We start from the raw sequence: 18,791 nt of genomic DNA, 5'->3' as shown, positions 1-18,791 counted from the left end.
CACCATGTGTCCTCCACCACGTGTCCTCCACCATGTGTCCTCCACCATGTGTCCTCCACCACGTGTCCTCCACCATGTGTCCTCCACCATCTCCCCCTCCACCATGTCTTTTCCAGTCATCAGACAACATCTGGAGGACAAAGAATAAAAAGACAGTCAGTATGGAACATTATGGAGGCTGATACCTCCATAACGGGCAGCAGGTAGCCTAGTGGTTAGAGGAGACAGGTAGCCTAGTGGTTAGAGGAGACAGGTAGCCTAGTGGTTAGAGGAGACAGGTAGCCTAGTGGTTAGAGGAGACAGGTATCCTAGTGGTTAGAGGAGACAGGTATCCTAGTGGTTAGAGGAGACAGGTAGCCTAGTGGTTAGAGGAGACAGGTAGCCTAGTGGTTAGAGGAGACAGGTATCCTAGTGGTTAGAGGAGACAGGTAGACAGGTATAGCCTAGTGGTTAGAGGAGACAGGTAGCCTAGTGGTTAGAGGAGACAGGTAGCCTAGTGGTTAGAGGAGACAGGTAGCCTAGTGGTTAGAGGAGACAGGTAGCCTAGTGGTTAGAGGAGACAGGTAGCCTAGTGGTTAGAGGAGGCAGGTATCCTAGTGGTTAGAGGAGGCAGGTATCCTAGTGGTTAGAGGCAGGTATCCTAGTGGTTAGAGGAGGCCTAGTGGTTAGAGGAGGCAGGTAGCCTAGTGGTTGGTAGCCTAGTGGTTAGAGGAGACAGGTAGCCTAGTGGTTAGAGGAGACAGGTAGCCTAGTGGTTAGAGGAGGCAGGTATCTTAGTGGTTAGAGGAGGCAGGTAGCCTAGTGGTTAGAGGAGACAGGTAGCCTAGTGGTTAGAGGAGGCAGGTAGCCTAGTGGTTAGAGGAGGCAGGTAGCCTAGTGGTTAGAGGAGGCAGGTAGCCTAGTGGTTAGAGGAGACAGGTAGAGCCTAGTGGTTAGAGGAGACAGGTAGAGCCTAGTGGTTAGAGGAGACAGGTAGCCTAGTGATTAGAGGAGGCAGGTATCCTAGTGGTTAGAGGAGGCAGGTAGAGCCTAGTGGTTAGAGGAGGCAGGTAGCCTAGTGGTTAGAGGAGACAGGTAGCGCCTAGTGGTTAGAGGAGGCAGGTAGAGCCTAGTGGTTAGAGGAGGCAGGTAGAGCCTAGTGGTTAGAGGAGACAGGTAGCCTAGTGGTTAGAGGCAGGTAGCCTAGTGGTTAGAGGAGGCAGGTAGCCTAGTGGTTAGAGGAGGCAGGTAGCCTAGTGGTTAGAGGAGGCAGGTAGCGCCTAGTGGTTAGAGGAGGCAGGTAGAGCCTAGTGGTTAGAGGAGGCAGGTAGCCTAGTGGTTAGAGGAGGCAGGTAGCCTAGTGGTTAGAGGAGGCAGGTAGCCTAGTGGTTAGAGGAGGCAGGTAGCCTAGTGGTTAGAGGAGGCAGGTAGTCTAGTGGTTAGAGGAGGCAGGTAGTCTAGTGGTTAGAGGACGCAGGTAGTCTAGTGGTTAGAGGAGGCAGGTAGCCTAGTGGTTAGAGGAGGCAGGTAGCCTAGTGGTTAGAGGAGACAGGTAGCCTAGTGGTTAGAGGAGGCAGGTAGCCTAGTGGTTAGAGGAGGCAGGTATGTTAGTGGTTAGAGGAGGCAGGTAGCCTAGTGGTTAGAGGAGACAGGTAGCCTAGTGGTTAGAGGAGGCAGGTAGCCTAGTGGTTAGAGGAGGCAGGTAGCCTAGTGGTTAGAGGAGGCAGGTAGCCTAGTGGTTAGAGGAGGCAGGTAGCCTAGTGGTTAGAGGAGACAGGTAGAGCCTAGTGGTTAGAGGAGACGGGTAGAGCCTAGTGGTTAGAGGAGACAGGTAGAGCCTAGTGGTTAGAGGAGGCAGGTATCCTAGTGGTTAGAGGAGGCAGGTAGAGCCTAGTGGTTAGAGGAGGCAGGTATCCTAGTGGTTAGAGGAGACAGGTAGCGCCTAGTGGTTAGAGGAGGCAGGTAGAGCCTAGTGGTTAGAGGAGGCAGGTATAGCCTAGTGGTTAGAGGAGGCAGGTAGCCTAGTGGTTAGAGGAGGCAGGTAGCCTAGTGGTTAGAGGAGGCAGGTAGCCTAGTGGTTAGAGGAGGCAGGTAGTCTAGTGGTTAGAGGAGGCAGGTAGTCTAGTGGTTAGAGGACGCAGGTACCCTAGTGGTTAGAGGAGGCAGGTAGTCTAGTGGTTAGAGGAGGCAGGTAGCCTAGTGGTTAGAGGAGGCAGGTAGCCTAGTGGTTAGAGGAGACAGGTAGCCTAGTGGTTAGAGGAGGCAGGTAGCCTAGTGGTTAGAGGAGGCAGGTAGCCTAGTGGTTAGAGGAGGCAGGTAGCCTAGTGGTTAGAGGAGACAGGTAGAGCCTAGTGGTTAGAGGAGACAGGTAGAGCCTAGTGGTTAGAGGAGGCAGGTATCCTAGTGGTTAGAGGAGGCAGGTATCCTAGTGGATAGAGGAGACAGGTAGCGCCTAGTGGTTAGAGGAGGCAGGTAGAGCCTAGTGGTTAGAGGAGGCAGGTAGAGCCTAGTGGTTAGAGGAGGCAGGTAGAGCCTAGTGGTTAGAGGAGACAGGTAGCCTAGTGGTTAGAGGAGACAGGTAGCCTAGTGGTTAGAGGCAGGTAGCCTAGTGGTTAGAGGAGGCGGGTAGCCTAGTGGTTAGAGGAGGCGGGTAGCCTAGTGGTTAGAGGAGGCGGGTAGCCTAGTGGTTAGAGGAGGCAGGTAGTCTAGTGGTTAGAGGAGGCAGGTACCCTAGTGGTTAGAGGAGGCAGGTAGTCTAGTGGTTAGAGGAGGCAGGTAGCCTAGTGGTTAGAGTGGAGGCAGGTAGCCTAGTGGTTAGAGGAGGCAGGTAGCCTAGTGGTTAGAGGAGGCAGGTAGCCTAGTGGTTAGAGGAGGCAGGTAGCCTAGTGGTTAGAGGAGACAGGTAGCCTAGTGGTTAGAGGAGGCAAGGTAATCTAGTGGTTAGAGGAGGCAGGTAGCCTAGTGGTTAGAGGAAGCAGGTAGCCTAGTGGTTAGAGGAGACAGGTAGAGCCTAGTGGTTAGAGGTGACAGGTAGCCTAGTGGTTAGAGGCAGGTAGCCTAGTGGTTAGAGGAGGCAGGTATCCTAGTGGTTAGAGGAGGCAGGTAGAGCCTAGTGGTTAGAGGAGGCAGGTAGCCTAGTGGTTAGAGGAGGCAGGTAGCCTAGTGGTTAGAGGAGGCAGGTAGCCTAGTGGTTAGAGGAGGCAGGTAGCCTAGTGTTTAGAGGCAGGTAGCCTAGTGGTTAGAGGAGGCAGGCAGTCTAGTGGTTAGAGGTGGCAGGTAGCCTAGTGGTTAGAGGAGACAGGTAGCCTAGTGGTTAGAGGAGGCAGGTAGCCTAGTGGTTAGAGGAGGCAGGTAGCCTAGTGGTTAGAGGAGGCAGGTAGCCTAGTGGTTAGAGGAGGCAGGTAGCCTAGTGGTTAGAGGAGACAGGTAGCCTAGTGGTTAGAGGAGACAGGTAGGCTAGTGGTTAGAGGAGGCAGGTAGCCTAGTGGTTAGAGGAGGCAGGTAGCCTAGTGGTTAGAGGAGGCGGGTAGCCTAGTGGTTAGAGGAGGCGGGTAGCCTAGTGGTTAGAGGAGGCGGGTAGCCTAGTGGTTAGAGGAGGCGGGTAGCCTAGTGGTTAGAGGAGGCAGGGTAGCCTAGTGGTTAGAGGAGGCAGGTAGCCTAGTGGTTAGAGGAGGCGGGTAGCCTAGTGGTTAGAGGAGACAGGTAGCCTAGTGGTTAGAGGAGACAGGTAGCCTAGTGGTTAGAGGAGACAGGTAGCCTAGTGGTTAGAGGAGGCAGGTAGCCTAGTGGTTAGAGGAGGCAGGTAGCCTAGTGGTTAGAGGAGGCAGGTAGCCTAGTGGTTAGAGGAGGCAGGTAGCCTAGTGGTTAGAGGAGGCAGGTAGCCTAGTGGTTAGAGGAGGCAGGTAGCCTAGTGGTTAGAGGAGGCAGGTAGCCTAGTGGTTAGAGGAGGCAGGTATCCTAGTGGTTAGAGGAGGCAGGTAGCCTAGTGGTTAGAGGAGACAGGTAGCCTAGTGGTTAGAGGAGGCAGGTAGCCTAGTGGTTAGAGGAGGCAGGTAGCCTAGTGGTTAGAGGAGGCAGGTAGCCTAGTGGTTAGAGGAGGCAGGTAGCCTAGTGGTTAGAGGAGGCAGGTAGCCTAGTGGTTAGAGGAGGCAGGTAGCCTAGTGGTTAGAGGAGGCAGGTAGCCTAGTGGTTAGAGGAGGCAGGTAGCCTAGTGGTTAGAGGAGGCAGGTAGCCTAGTGGTTAGAGGAGGCAGGTAGCCTAGTGGTTAGAGGAGGCAGGTAGCCTAGTGGTTAGAGGAGGCAGGTAGCCTAGTGGTTAGAGGAGGCAGGTATCCTAGTGGTTAGAGGAGGCAGGTATCCTAGTGGTTAGAGGAGGCAGGTAGCCTAGTGGTTAGAGGAGGCAGGTAGCCTTGTGGTTAGAGGAGGCAGGTAGCCTAGTGGTTAGAGGAGGCAGGTAGCCTAGTGGTTAGAGGAGGCAGGTAGCCTAGTGGTTAGAGGAGGCAGGTAGCCTAGTGGTTAGAGGAGACAGGTAGCCTAGTGGTTAGAGGAGGCAGGTAGCCTGGTGGTTAGAGGAGGCAGGTAGTCTAGTGGTTAGAGGAGACAGGTAGCCTAGTGGTTAGAGGAGACAGGTAGTCTAGTGGTTAGAGGAGGCAGGTAGCCTAGTGGTTAGAGGAGGCAGGTAGCCTAGTGGTTAGAGGAGACAGGTAGCCTAGTGGTTAGAGGAGGCAGGTAGCCTAGTGGTTAGAGGAGGCAGGTAGCCTAGTGGTTAGAGGAGGCAGGTAGCCTAGTGGTTAGAGGAGGCAGGTAGCCTAGTGGTTAGAGGAGGCAGGTAGCCTAGTGGTTAGAGGAGGCAGGTAGTCTAGTGGTTAGAGGAGGCAGGTAGCCTAGTGGTTAGAGGAGGCAGGTAGCCTAGTGGTTAGAGGAGGCAGGTAGCCTAGTGGTTAGAGGAGGCAGGTAGCCTAGTGGTTAGAGGAGGCAGGTAGCCTAGTGGTTAGAGGAGACAGGTAGCCTAGTGGTTAGAGGAGGCAGGTAGCCTAGTGGTTAGAGGAGGCAGGTAGCCTAGTGGTTAGAGGAGGCAGGTAGTCTAGTGGTTAGAGGAGGCAGGTAGCCTAGTGGTTAGAGGAGGCAGGTACCCTAGTGGTTAGAGGAGGCAGGTAGTCTAGTGGTTAGAGGAGGCAGGTAGCCTAGTGGTTAGAGGAGGCAGGTAGCCTAGTGGTTAGAGGAGGCAGGTAGCCTAGTGGTTAGAGGAGACAGGTAGCCTAGTGGTTAGAGGAGACAGGTAGAGCCTAGTGGTTAGAGGAGGACAGGTAGAGCCTAGTGGTTAGAGGAAGCAGGTAACCTAGTGGTTAGAGGAGGCAGGTAGCCTAGTGGTTAGAGGAGGCAGGTAGAGCCTAGTGGTTAGAGGAGGCAGGTAGCCTAGTGGTTAGAGGAGGTAGGTATCCTAGTGGTTAGAGGAGGCAGGTAGCCTAGTGGTTAGAGGAGGCAGGTAGCCTAGTGGTTAGAGGAGGCAGGTAGCCTAGTGGTTAGAGGAGGCAGGTAGCCTAGTGGTTAGAGGAGGCAGGCAGCCTAGTGGTTAGAGGAGGCAGGTAGCCTAGTGGTTAGAGGAGGCAGGTAGCCTAGTGGTTAGAGGAGGCAGGTAGCCTAGTGGTTAGAGGAGGCAGGTGGCCTAGTGGTTAGAGGAGGCAGGTAGCCTAGTGGTTAGAGGAGGCAGGTAGCCTAGTGGTTAGAGGAGGCAGGTAGCCTAGTGGTTAGAGGAGACAGGTAGCCTAGTGGTTAGAGGAGACAGGTAGGCTAGTGGTTAGAGGAGGCAGGTAGCCTAGTGGTTAGAGGAGGCAGGTAGCCTAGTGGTTAGAGGAGGCAGGTAGCCTAGTGGTTAGAGGAGGCAGGTAGCCTAGTGGTTAGAGGAGGCAGGTAGCCTAGTGGTTAGAGGGAGGCAGGTAGCCTAGTGGTTAGAGGAGGCAGGTAGCCTAGTGGTTAGAGGAGGCAGGTAGCCTAGTGGTTAGAGGAGGCAGGTAGCCTAGTGGTTAGAGGAGAGGCAGGTAGCCTAGTGGTTGGAGGAGACAGGTAGCCTAGTGGTTAGAGGAGGCAGGTAGCCTAGTGGTTAGAGGAGAGGTAGCCTAGTGGTTAGAGGAGGCAGACAGGTAGCCTAGTGGTTAGAGGAGACAGGTAGCCTAGTGGTTAGAGGAGGCAGGTAGCCTAGTGGTTAGAGGAGACAGGTAGCCTAGTGGTTAGAGGAGGCAGGTAGCCTAGTGGTTAGAGGAGGCAGGTAGCCTAGTGGTTAGAGGAGGCAGGTAGCCTAGTGGTTAGAGGAGGCAGGTAGCCTAGTGGTTAGAGGAGGCAGGTAGCCTAGTGGTTAGAGGAGGCAGGTAGCCTAGTGGTTAGAGGAGGAGGCAGGTAGCCTAGTGGTTAGAGGAGGCAGGTAGCCTAGTGGTTAGAGGAGGCAGGTAGCCTAGTGGTTAGAGGAGGCAGGTAGCCTAGTGGTTAGAGGAGGCAGGTAGCCTAGTGGTTAGAGGAGGCAGGTAGCCTAGTGGTTAGAGGAGGCAGGTAGCCTAGTGGTTAGAGGAGGCAGGTAGCCTAGTGGTTAGAGGAGGCAGGTAGCCTAGTGGTTAGAGGAGGCAGGTAGCCTAGTGGTTAGAGGAGGCAGGTAGCCTAGTGGTTAGAGGAGGCAGGTAGCCTAGTGGTTAGAGGAGGCAGGTAGCCTAGTGGTTAGAGGAGGGAGGCAGGTAGCCTAGTGGTTAGAGGAGGCAGGTAGCCTAGTGGTTAGAGGAGGCAGGTAGCCTAGTGGTTAGAGGAGGCAGGTATCCTAGTGGTTAGAGGAGGCAGGTAGCCTAGTGGTTAGAGGAGGCAGGTAGCCTAGTGGTTAGAGGAGGCAGGTAGCCTAGTGGTTAGAGGAGGCAGGTAGCCTAGTGGTTAGAGGAGGCAGGTAGCCTAGTGGTTAGAGGAGGCAGGTAGCCTAGTGGTTAGAGGAGGCAGGTAGCCTAGTGGTTAGAGGAGGCAGGTAGCCTAGTGGTTAGAGGAGGCAGGTAGCCTAGTGGTTAGAGGAGGCAGGTAGCCTAGTGGTTAGAGGAGACAGGTAGCCTAGTGGTTAGAGGAGGCAGGTAGCCTAGTGGTTAGAGGAGGCAGGTAGCCTAGTGGTTAGAGGAGGCAGGTAGCCTAGTGGTTAGAGGAGGCAGGTAGCCTAGTGGTTAGAGGAGGCAGGTAGCCTAGTGGTTAGAGGAGGCAGGTAGCCTAGTGGTTAGAGGAGGCAGGTAGCCTAGTGGTTAGAGGAGGCAGGTAGCCTAGTGGTTAGAGGAGGCAGGTAGCCTAGTGGTTAGAGAGGCAGGTAGCCTAGTGGTTAGAGGAGGCAGGTAGCCTAGTGGTTAGAGGAGGCAGGTAGCCTAGTGGTTAGAGGAGGCAGGTAGCCTAGTGGTTAGAGGAGGCAGGTAGCCTAGTGGTTAGAGGAGGCAGGTAGCCTAGTGGTTAGAGGAGGCAGGTAGCCTAGTGGTTAGAGGAGGCAGGTAGCCTAGTGGTTAGAGGAGGCAGGTAGCCTAGTGGTTAGAGGAGGCAGGTAGCCTAGTGGTTAGAGGAGGCAGGTAGCCTAGTGGTTAGAGGAGGCAGGTAGCCTAGTGGTTAGAGGAGGCAGGTAGCCTAGTGGTTAGAGGAGGCAGGTAGCCTAGTGGTTAGAGGAGGCAGGTAGCCTAGTGGTTAGAGGAGGCAGGTAGCCTAGTGGTTAGAGGAGGCAGGTAGCCTAGTGGTTAGAGGAGACAGGTAGCCTAGTGGTTAGAGGAGGCAGGTAGCCTAGTGGTTAGAGGAGGCAGGTAGCCTAGTGGTTAGAGGAGGCAGGTAGCCTAGTGGTTAGAGGAGGCAGGTAGCCTAGTGGTTAGAGGAGGCAGGTAGCCTAGTGGTTAGAGGAGGCAGGTAGCCTAGTGGTTAGAGGAGGCAGGTAGCCTAGTGGTTAGAGGAGGCAGGTAGCCTAGTGGTTAGAGGAGGCAGGTAGCCTAGTGGTTAGAGGAGGCAGGTAGCCTAGTGGGTAGAGGAGGCAGGTAGCCTAGTGGGTAGAGGAGGGAGGTAGCCTAGTGGTTAGAGGAGGCAGGTAGCCTAGTGGTTAGAGGAGGCAGGTAGCCTAGTGGGTAGAGGAGGGAGGTAGCCTAGTGGGTAGAGGAGGGAGGTAGCCTAGTGGTTAGAGGAGGCAGGTAGCCTAGTGGTTAGAGGAGGCAGGTAGCCTAGTGGTTAGAGGAGGCAGGTAGCCTAGTGGTTAGAGGAGGCAGGTAGCCTAGTGGTTAGAGGAGGCAGGTAGCCTAGTGGTTAGAGGAGGCAGGTAGCCTAGTGGTTAGAGGAGGCAGGTAGCCTAGTGGTTAGAGGAGGCAGGTAGCCTAGTGGTTAGAGGAGGCAGGTAGCCTAGTGGTTAGAGGAGGCAGGTAGCCTAGTGGTTAGAGGAGGAGGTAGCCTAGTGGTTAGAGGAGGCAGGTAGCCTAGTGGTTAGAGGAGAGGCAGGTAGCCTAGTGGTTAGAGGAGGCAGGTAGCCTAGTGGTTAGAGGAGCAGGTAGCCTAGTGGTTAGAGGAGGCAGGTAGCCTAGTGGTTAGAGGAGGCAGGTAGCCTAGTGGTTAGAGGAGGCAGGTAGCCTAGTGGTTAGAGGAGACAGGTAGCCTAGTGGTTAGAGGAGGCAGGTAGCCTAGTGGTTAGAGGAGGCAGGTAGCCTAGTGGTTAGAGGAGGCAGGTAGCCTAGTGGTTAGAGGAGGCAGGTAGCCTAGTGGTTAGAGGAGGCAGGTAGCCTAGTGGTTAGAGGAGGCAGGTAGCCTAGTGGTTAGAGGAGGCAGGTAGCCTAGTGGTTAGAGGAGGCAGGTAGCCTAGTGGTTAGAGGAGGCAGGTAGCCTAGTGGTTAGAGGAGGCAGGTAGCCTAGTGGTTAGAGGAGACAGGTAGCCTAGTGGTTAGAGGAGGCAGGTAGCCTAGTGGTTAGAGGAGGCAGGTAGCCTAGTGGTTAGAGGAGGCAGGTAGCCTAGTGGTTAGAGGAGGCAGGTAGCCTAGTGGTTAGAGGAGGCAGGTAGCCTAGTGGTTAGAGGAGGCAGGTAGCCTAGTGGTTAGAGGAGGCAGGTAGCCTAGTGGTTAGAGGAGGCAGGTAGCCTAGTGGTTAGAGGAGGCAGGTAGCCTAGTGGTTAGAGGAGGCAGGTAGCCTAGTGGTTAGAGGAGGCAGGTAGCCTAGTGGTTAGAGGAGGCAGGTAGCCTAGTGGTTAGAGGAGGCAGGTAGCCTAGTGGTTAGAGGAGGCAGGTAGCCTAGTGGTTAGAGGAGGCAGGTAGCCTAGTGGTTAGAGGAGGCAGGTAGCCTAGTGGTTAGAGGAGGCAGGTAGCCTAGTGGTTAGAGGAGGCAGGTAGCCTAGTGGTTAGAGGAGGCAGGTAGCCTAGTGGTTAGAGGAGGCAGGTAGCCTAGTGGTTAGAGGAGGCAGGTAGCCTAGTGGTTAGAGGAGGCAGGTAGCCTAGTGGTTAGAGGAGGCAGGTAGCCTAGTGGTTAGAGGAGGCAGGTAGCCTAGTGGTTAGAGGAGGCAGGTAGCCTAGTGGTTAGAGGAGGCAGGTAGCCTAGTGGTTAGAGGAGAGGCAGGTAGCCTAGTGGTTAGAGGAGGCAGGTAGCCTAGTGGTTAGAGGAGGCAGGTAGCCTAGTGGTTAGAGGAGGCAGGTAGCCTAGTGGTTAGAGGAGGCAGGTAGCCTAGTGGTTAGAGGAGGCAGGTAGCCTAGTGGTTAGAGGAGGCAGGTAGCCTAGTGGTTAGAGGAGGCAGGTAGCCTAGTGGTTAGAGGAGGCAGGTAGCCTAGTGGTTAGAGGAGGCAGGTAGCCTAGTGGTTAGAGGAGGCAGGTAGCCTAGTGGTTAGAGGAGGCAGGTAGCCTAGTGGTTAGAGGAGGCAGGTAGCCTAGTGGTTAGAGGAGGCAGGTAGCCTAGTGGTTAGAGGAGGCAGGTAGCCTAGTGGTTAGAGGAGGCAGGTAGCCTAGTGGTTAGAGGAGGCAGGTAGCCTAGTGGTTAGAGGAGGCAGGTAGCCTAGTGGTTAGAGGAGGCAGGTAGCCTAGTGGTTAGAGGAGGCAGGTAGCCTAGTGGTTAGAGGAGGCAGGTAGCCTAGTGGTTAGAGGAGGCAGGTAGCCTAGTGGTGGTTAGAGGAGGCAGGTAGCCTAGTGGTTAGAGGAGGCAGGTAGCCTAGTGGTTAGAGGAGGCAGGTAGCCTAGTGGTTAGAGGAGGCAGGTAGCCTAGTGGTTAGAGGAGGCAGGTAGCCTAGTGGTTAGAGGAGGCAGGTAGCCTAGTGGTTAGAGGAGGCAGGTAGCCTAGTGGTTAGAGGAGGCAGGTAGCCTAGTGGTTAGAGGAGGCAGGTAGCCTAGTGGTTAGAGGAGGCAGGTAGCCTAGTGGTTAGAGGAGGCAGGTAGCCTAGTGGTTAGAGGAGGCAGGTAGCCTAGTGGTTAGAGGAGGCAGGTAGCCTAGTGGTTAGAGGAGGCAGGTAGCCTAGTGGTTAGAGGAGGCAGGTAGCCTAGTGGTTAGAGGAGGCAGGTAGCCTAGTGGTTAGAGGAGGCAGGTAGCCTAGTGGTTAGAGGAGGCAGGTAGCCTAGTGGTTAGAGGAGGCAGGTAGCCTAGTGGTTAGAGGAGGCAGGTAGCCTAGTGGTTAGAGGAGGCAGGTAGCCTAGTGGTTAGAGGAGGCAGGTAGCCTAGTGGTTAGAGGAGGCAGGTAGCCTAGTGGTTAGAGGAGGCAGGTAGCCTAGTGGTTAGAGGAGGCAGGTAGCCTAGTGGTTAGAGGAGGCAGGTAGCCTAGTGGTTAGAGGAGGCAGGTAGCCTAGTGGTTAGAGGAGGCAGGTAGCCTAGTGGTTAGAGGAGGCAGGTAGCCTAGTGGTTAGAGGAGGCAGGTAGCCTAGTGGTTAGAGGAGGCAGGTAGCCTAGTGGTTAGAGGAGGCAGGTAGCCTAGTGGTTAGAGGAGGCAGGTAGCCTAGTGGTTAGAGGAGGCAGGTAGCCTAGTGGTTAGAGGAGGCAGGTAGCCTAGTGGTTAGAGGAGGCAGGTAGCCTAGTGGTTAGAGGAGGCAGGTAGCCTAGTGGTTAGAGGAGGCAGGTAGCCTAGTGGTTAGAGGAGGCAGGTAGCCTAGTGGTTAGAGGAGGCAGGTAGCCTAGTGGTGGTTAGAGGAGGCAGGTAGCCTAGTGGTTAGAGGAGGCAGGTAGCCTAGTGGTTAGAGGAGGCAGGTAGCCTAGTGGTTAGAGGAGGCAGGTAGCCTAGTGGTTAGAGGAGGCAGGTAGCCTAGTGGTTAGAGGAGGCAGGTAGCCTAGTGGTTAGAGGAGGCAGGTAGCCTAGTGGTTAGAGGAGGCAGGTAGCCTAGTGGTTAGAGGAGGCAGGTAGCCTAGTGGTTAGAGGAGGCAGGTAGCCTAGTGGTTAGAGGAGGCAGGTAGCCTAGTGGTTAGAGGGAGGCAGGTAGCCTAGTGGTTAGAGGAGGCAGGTAGCCTAGTGGTTAGAGGAGGCAGGTAGCCTAGTGGTTAGAGGAGGCAGGTAGCCTAGTGGTTAGAGGAGGCAGGTAGCCTAGTGGTTAGAGGAGGCAGGTAGCCTAGTGGTTAGAGGAGGCAGGTAGCCTAGTGGTTAGAGGAGGCAGGTAGCCTAGTGGTTAGAGGAGGCAGGTAGCCAGTGGTTAGAGGAGGCAGGTAGCCTAGTGGTTAGAGGCAGGTAGCCTAGTGGTTAGAGGAGGCAGGTAGCCTAGTGGTTAGAGGAGGCAGGTAGCCTAGTGGTTAGAGGAGGCAGGTAGCCTAGTGGTTAGAGGAGGCAGGTAGCCTAGTGGTTAGAGGAGGCAGGTAGCCTAGTGGTTAGAGGAGGCAGGTAGCCTAGTGGTTAGAGGAGGCAGGTAGCCTAGTGGTTAGAGGAGGCAGGTAGCCTAGTGGTTAGAGGAGGCAGGTAGCCTAGTGGTTAGAGAGGCAGGTAGCCTAGTGGTTAGAGGAGGCAGGTAGCCTAGTGGTTAGAGGAGGCAGGTAGCCTAGTGGTTAGAGGAGGCAGGTAGCCTAGTGGTTAGAGGAGGCAGGTAGCCTAGTGGTTAGAGGAGGCAGGTAGCCTAGTGGTTAGAGGAGGAGGCAGGTAGCCTAGTGGTTAGAGGAGGCAGGTAGCCTAGTGGTTAGAGGAGGCAGGTAGCCTAGTGGTTAGAGGAGGCAGGTAGCCTAGTGGTTAGAGGAGGCAGGTAGCCTAGTGGTTAGAGGAGGCAGGTAGCCTAGTGGTTAGAGGAGGCAGGTAGCCTAGTGGTTAGAGGAGGCAGGTAGCCTAGTGGTTAGAGGAGGCAGGTAGCCTAGTGGTTAGAGGAGGCAGGTAGCCTAGTGGTTAGAGGAGGCAGGTAGCCTAGTGGTTAGAGGAGGCAGGTAGCCTAGTGGTTAGAGGAGGCAGGTAGCCTAGTGGTTAGAGGAGGCAGGTAGCCTAGTGGTTAGAGGAGGCAGGTAGCCTAGTGGTTAGAGGAGGCAGGTAGCCTAGTGGTTAGAGGAGGCAGGTAGCCTAGTGGTTAGAGGAGGCAGGTAGCCTAGTGGTTAGAGGAGGCAGGTAGCCTAGTGGTTAGAGAGGAGGCAGGTAGCCCTAGTGGTTAGAGGAGGCAGGTAGCCTAGTGGTTAGAGGAGGCAGGTAGCCTAGTGGTTAGAGGAGGCAGGTAGCCTAGTGGTTAGAGGAGGCAGGTAGCCTAGTGGTTAGAGGAGGCAGGTAGCCTAGTGGTTAGAGGAGGCAGGTAGCCTAGTGGTTAGAGGAGGCAGGTAGCCTAGTGGTTAGAGGAGGCAGGTAGCCTAGTGGTTAGAGGAGGCAGGTAGCCTAGTGGTTAGAGGAGGCAGGTAGCCTAGTGGTTAGAGGAGGCAGGTAGCCTAGTGGTTAGAGGAGGCAGGTAGCCTAGTGGTTAGAGGAGGCAGGTAGCCTAGTGGTTAGAGGAGGCAGGTAGCCTAGTGGTTAGAGGAGGCAGGTAGCCTAGTGGTTAGAGGAGGCAGGTAGCCTAGTGGTTAGAGGAGGCAGGTAGCCTAGTGGTTAGAGGAGGCAGGTAGCCTAGTGGTTAGAGGAGGCAGGTAGCCTAGTGGTTAGAGGAGGCAGGTAGCCTAGTGGTTAGAGGAGGCAGGTAGCCTAGTGGTTAGAGGAGGCAGGTAGCCTAGTGGTTAGAGGAGGCAGGTAGCCTAGTGGTTAGAGGAGGCAGGTAGCCTAGTGGTTAGAGGAGGCAGGTAGCCTAGTGGTTAGAGGAGGCAGGTAGCCTAGTGGTTAGAGGAGACAGGTAGCCTAGTGGTTAGAGGAGGCAGGTAGCCTAGTGGTTAGAGGAGGCAGGTAGCCTAGTGGTTAGAGGAGGCAGGTAGCCTAGTGGTTAGAGGAGGCAGGTAGCCTAGTGGTTAGAGTGGAGGCAGGTAGCCTAGTGGTTAGAGGAGGCAGGTAGCCTAGTGGTTAGGCAGGTAGCCTAGTGGTTAGAGGAGGCAGGTAGCCTAGTGGTTAGGAGGCAGGTAGCCTAGTGGTTAGAGGAGGCAGGTAGCCTAGTGGTTAGAGGAGGCAGGTAGCCTAGTGGTTAGAGGAGGCAGGTAGCCTAGTGGTTAGAGGAGGCAGGTAGCCTAGTGGTTAGAGGAGGCAGGTAGCCTAGTGGTTAGAGGAGGCAGGTAGCCTAGTGGTTAGAGGAGGCAGGTAGCCTAGTGGTTAGAGGAGGCAGGTAGCCTAGTGGTTAGAGGAGGCAGGTAGCCTAGTGGTTAGAGGAGGCAGGTAGCCTAGTGGTTAGAGGAGGCAGGTAGCCTAGTGGTTAGAGGAGGCAGGTAGCCTAGTGGTTAGAGGAGGCAGGTAGCCTAGTGGTTAGAGGAGGCAGGTAGCCTAGTGGTTAGAGGAGGCAGGTAGCCTAGTGGTTAGAGGAGGCAGGTAGCCTAGTGGTTAGAGGAGGCAGGTAGCCTAGTGGTTAGAGGAGGCAGGTAGCCTAGTGGTTAGAGGAGGCAGGTAGCCTAGTGGTTAGAGGAGGCAGGTAGCCTAGTGGTTAGAGGAGGCAGGTAGCCTAGTGGTTAGAGGAGGCAGGTAGCCTAGTGGTTAGAGGAGGCAGGTAGCCTAGTGGTTAGAGGAGGCAGGTAGCCTAGTGGTTAGAGGAGGCAGGTAGCCTAGTGGTTAGAGGAGGCAGGTAGCCTAGTGGTTAGAGGTAGAGGCAGGTAGCCTAGTGGTTAGAGGAGGCAGGTAGCCTAGTGGTTAGAGGAGGCAGGTAGCCTAGTGGTTAGAGGAGGCAGGTAGCCTAGTGGTTAGAGGAGGCAGGTAGCCTAGTGGTTAGAGGAGGCAGGTAGCCTAGTGGTTAGAGGAGGCAGGTAGCCTAGTGGTTAGAGGAGACAGGTAGCCTAGTGGTTAGAGGAGGCAGGTAGCCTAGTGGTTAGAGGAGGCAGGTAGCCTAGTGGTTAGAGGAGGCAGGTAGCCTAGTGGTTAGAGGAGGCAGGTAGCCTAGTGGTTAGAGGAGGCAGGTAGCCTAGTGGTTAGAGGAGGCAGGTAGCCTAGTGGTTAGAGGAGGCAGGTAGCCTAGTGGTTAGAGGAGGCAGGTAGCCTAGTGGTTAGAGGAAGGAGGCAGGTAGCCTAGTGGTTAGAGGAGGCAGGTAGCCTAGTGGTTAGAGGAGGCAGGTAGCCTAGTGGTTAGAGGAGGCAGGTAGCCTAGTGGTTAGAGGAGGCAGGTAGCCTAGTGGTTAGAGGAGGCAGGTAGCCTAGTGGTTAGAGGAGGGAGGTAGCCTAGTGGTTAGAGGAGGCAGGTAGCCTTGTGGTTAGAGGAGGGAGGTAGCCTTGTGGTTAGAGGAGGCAGGTAGCCTAGTGGTTAGAGGAGGCAGGTAGCCTAGTGGTTAGAGGAGGCAGGTAGCCTAGTGGTTAGAGGAGGCAGGTAGCCTAGTGGTTAGAGGAGGCAGGTAGCCTAGTGGTTAGAGGAGGCAGGTAGCCTAGTGGTTAGAGGAGGCAGGTAGCCTAGTGGTTAGAGGAGGCAGGTAGCCTAGTGGTTAGAGGAGGCAGGTAGCCTAGTGGTTAGAGGAGGCAGGTAGCCTAGTGGTTAGAGGAGGCAGGTAGCCTAGTGGTTAGAGGAGGCAGGTAGCCTAGTGGTTAGAGGAGGCAGGTAGCCTAGTGGTTAGAGGAGGCAGGTAGCCTAGTGGTTAGAGGAGGCAGGTAGCCTAGTGGTTAGAGGAGGCAGGTAGCCTAGTGGTTAGAGAGGAGGCAGGTAGCCTAGTGGTTAGAGGAGGCAGGTAGCCTAGTGGTTAGAGGAGGCAGGTAGCCTAGTGGTTAGAGGAGGCAGGTAGCCTAGTGGTTAGAGGAGGCAGGTAGCCTAGTGGTTAGAGGAGGCAGGTAGCCTAGTGGTTAGAGGAGACAGGTAGCCTAGTGGTTAGAGGAGGCTGGTACCTCCATAACGGGCAGCAGGTAGCCTAGTGGTTAGAGGAGGCAGGTAGCCTAGTGGTTAGAGGAGGCAGGTAGCCTAGTGGTTAGAGGAGGCAGGTAGCCTAGTGGTTAGAGGAGGCAGGTAGCCTAGTGGTTAGAGGAGACAGGTAGCCTAGTGGTTAGAGGAGGCAGGTAGCCTAGTGGTTAGAGGAGGCAGGTAGCCTAGTGGTTAGAGGAGGCAGGTAGCCTAGTGGTTAGAGGAGGCAGGTAGCCTAGTGGTTAGAGGAGGCAGGTAGCCTAGTGGTTAGAGGAGGCAGGTAGCCTAGTGGTTAGAGGAGGCAGGTAGCCTAGTGGTTAGAGTGGGAGGCAGGTAGCCTAGTGGTTAGAGGAGACAGGTAGCCTAGTGGTTAGAGGAGGCAGGTAGCCTAGTGGTTAGGAGGCAGGTAGCCTAGTGGTTAGAGGAGGCAGGTAGCCTAGTGGTTAGAGGAGGCAGGTAGCCTAGTGGTTAGAGGAGGCAGGTAGCCTAGTGGTTAGAGGAGGCAGGTAGCCTAGTGGTTAGAGGAGGCAGGTAGCCTAGTGGGTTAGTGGAGGAGGCAGGTAGCCTAGTGGTTAGAGGAGGCAGGTAGCCTAGTGGTTAGAGGAGGCAGGTAGCCTAGTGGTTAGAGGAGGCAGGTAGCCTAGTGGTTAGAGGAGAGGCAGGTAGCCTAGTGGTTAGAGGAGGCAGGTATCCTAGTGGTTAGAGGAGACAGGTAGAGCCTAGTGGTTAGAGGAGGCAGGTAGAGCCTAGTGGTTAGAGGAGGCAGGTAACCTAGTGGTTAGAGGAGGCAGGTAGCCTAGTGGTTAGAGGAGGCAGGTAGCCTAGTGGTTAGAGGAGGCAGGTATCCTAGTGGTTAGAGGAGACAGGTAGCCTAGTGGTTAGAGGAGGCAGGTAGCCTAGTGGTTAGAGGAGACAGGTAGCCTAGTGGTTAGAGGAGACAGGTAGCCTAGTGGTTAGAGGAGGCAGGTAGCCTAGTGGTTAGAGGAGGCAGGTAGCCTAGTGGTTAGAGGAGGCAGGTAGCCTAGTGGTTAGAGGAGGCAGGTAGCCTAGTGGTTAGAGGAGGCAGGTAGAGCCTAGTGGTTAGAGGAGACAGGTAGAGCCTAGTGGTTAGAGGAAGCAGGTAGCCTAGTGGTTAGAAGAGGCAGGTATCCTAGTGGTTAGAGGAGGCAGGTAGCCTAGTGGTTAGAGGAGGCAGGTAGCCTAGTGGTTAGAGGAGACAGGTAGCCTAGTGGTTAGAGGAGGCAGGTAGCCTAGTGGTTAGAGGAGGCAGGTAGCCTAGTGGTTAGAGGAGGCAGGTATCCTAGTGGTTAGAGGAGACAGGTAGAGCCTAGTGGTTAGAGGAGGCAGGTAACCTAGTGGTTAGAGGAGGCAGGTAGCCTAGTGGTTAGAGGAGGCAGGTAGCCTAGTGGTTAGAGGAGACAGGTAGTCTAGTGGTTAGAGGAGGCAGGTAGCCTACTGGTTAGAAGAGGCAGGTAGCCTAGTGGTTAGAAGAGGCAGGTAGCCTAGTGGTTAGAGGAGACAGGTAGCCTAGTGGTTAGAGGAGACAGGTAGCCAGTGGTTAGAGGAGACATGTAGCCTAGTGGTTAGAGGAGGCAGGTAGCCTAGTGGTTAGAGGAGGCAGGTAGCCTAGTGGTTAGAGGAGGCAGGTAGCCTAGTGGTTAGAGGAGGCAGGTATCCTAGTGGTTAGAGGAGACAGGTAGCCTAGTGGTTAGAGGAGGAAGCCTAGTGGTTAACCTAGTGGTTAGAGGAGGCAGGTAGCCTAGTGGTTAGAGGAGGCAGGTATCCTAGTGGTTAGAGGAGACAGGTAGCCTAGTGGTTAGAGGAGGCAGGTAGCCTAGTGGTTAGAGGAGACAGGTAGCCTAGTGGTTAGAGGAGGCAGGTAGCCTAGTGGTTAGAGGAGACAGGTAGCCTAGTGGTTAGAGGAGGCAGGTAGCCTAGTGGTTAGAGGAGGCAGGTAGCCTAGTGGTTAGAGGAGGCAGGTAGCCTAGTGGTTAGAGGAGGCAGGTAGCCTAGTGGTTAGAGGAGGCAGGTAGCCTAGTGGTTAGAGGAGGAGGCAGGTAGCCTAGTGGTTAGAGGAGGCAGGTAGCCTAGTGGTTAGAGGAGGCAGGTAGCCTAGTGGTTAGAGGAGACAGGTAGCCTAGTGGTTAGAGGAGGCAGGTAGCCTAGTGGTTAGAGGAGGCAGGTAGCCTAGTGGTTAGAGGAGACAGGTAGCCTAGTGGTTAGAGGAGGCAGGTATCCTAGTGGTTAGAGGAGGCAGGTAGCCTAGTGGTTAGAGGAGGCAGGTAGCCTAGTGGTTAGAGGAGACAGGTATCCTAGTGGTTAGAGGAGACAGGTATCCTAGTGGTTAGAGGAGGCAGGTAGCCTAGTGGTTAGAGGAGACAGGTAGCCTAGTGGTTAGAGGAGACAGGTAGCCTAGTGGTTAGAGGAGGCAGGTAGCCTAGTGGTTAGAGGAGACAGGTATCCTAGTGGTTAGAGGAGACAGGTATCCTAGTGGTTAGAGGAGGCAGGTAGCCTAGTGGTTAGAGGAGACAGGTAGCCTAGTGGTTAGAGGAGGCAGGTAGCCTAGTGGTTAGAGGAGACAGGTAGCCTAGTGGTTAGAGGAGGCAGGTAGCCTAGTGGTTAGAGGAGACAGGTAGCCTAGTGGTTAGAGGAGACAGGTATCCTAGTGGTTTAGAGCGTTGGACATGTAACCGGAAGCTAGATTGAATCCCGACCTGACAAGGTACAAATCTGTTGTTCTGCCTCTGAAAAAGGTTCCTAGGCCGTCATTGAAAATAATAATTAGTTCTCAACTGACTTGCCTAGTTAAATAAAGATAAAATACCAGTTTTAAATATTAGTTTAATACTAATTAAATGAAGTTGGTTCAATAATAATGTAAATCTGATATAAACACACTGAAGTCTGGAAGGTTGAGGAAGATCATGACGAATGACCTGCTGTGTGTTGTATCGGGGTGTCGACCACTCCTCCAATCAGAGGCATGACGATACCGTTCTCCTGGAACGCAATGACAAGCTGCTCTTCTTCCTCCTCTTCATCACCAGGAGGAGGAAGTCTGGAGTCTGCAGGGAGAACTATCACCTCTTCAAACAGCCTGCTCGCTCAGAGAGACGGGGGGAGGGAGAGAGAGAGGGAGGGAGCAGAGAGAGGGAGGGGAGAGGGAGGGGAGAGAGAGAGAGGGAGGGAGCAGAGAGAGAGAGGGAGGGAGGAGAGAGGGAGGGAGGGAGAGGAGGGAGAGAGAGAGAGGGAGGGAGAGAGAGGGAGGGGAGAGAGAGAGGGGGAAGAGAGAGGGGGGAAGAGAGGGAGGGAGGGAGAGAGAGAGAGGGAGGGGAGAGAGGGAGGGGGAGAGAGAGAGAGGAGGAGAGAGAGGGAGGGAGAGAGAGAGAGAGGGAGGGAGAGAGAGAGGGAGGGAGGAGAGAGAGGGAGGGGAGAGAGAGAGGAGGGAGGGAGGAGAGAGAGGGACAGAGAGAGAGAGGGAGGGAG

At 55.0% G+C, this 18,791-nt stretch overlaps 1 protein-coding gene across 1 annotated transcript in view; it reads right to left on the bottom strand.

The window, feature by feature from the left end:
• LOC121839940 (ensconsin-like) overlaps positions 1-18,791 on the bottom strand; it is a gene marked incomplete at its 5' end in the record, with an annotated part of 27,620 nt that continues 8,829 nt past the window's right edge. Inside the window, 2 exon segments of the mRNA XM_042300526.1 lie at positions 1-130; positions 18,242-18,402. Coding sequence (XP_042156460.1) covers positions 120-130; positions 18,242-18,402 — 172 coding nt within the window. The 3' untranslated portion in view covers positions 1-119.

This window comes from Oncorhynchus tshawytscha, linkage group LG18 (assembly GCF_018296145.1).
Source record: "Oncorhynchus tshawytscha isolate Ot180627B linkage group LG18, Otsh_v2.0, whole genome shotgun sequence".
Lineage (NCBI taxonomy): Eukaryota > Metazoa > Chordata > Actinopteri > Salmoniformes > Salmonidae > Oncorhynchus > Oncorhynchus tshawytscha.
The sequence above is the reverse complement of the archived record's forward strand: the minus strand, read 5'-3'. Positions and strand labels throughout refer to the sequence as shown.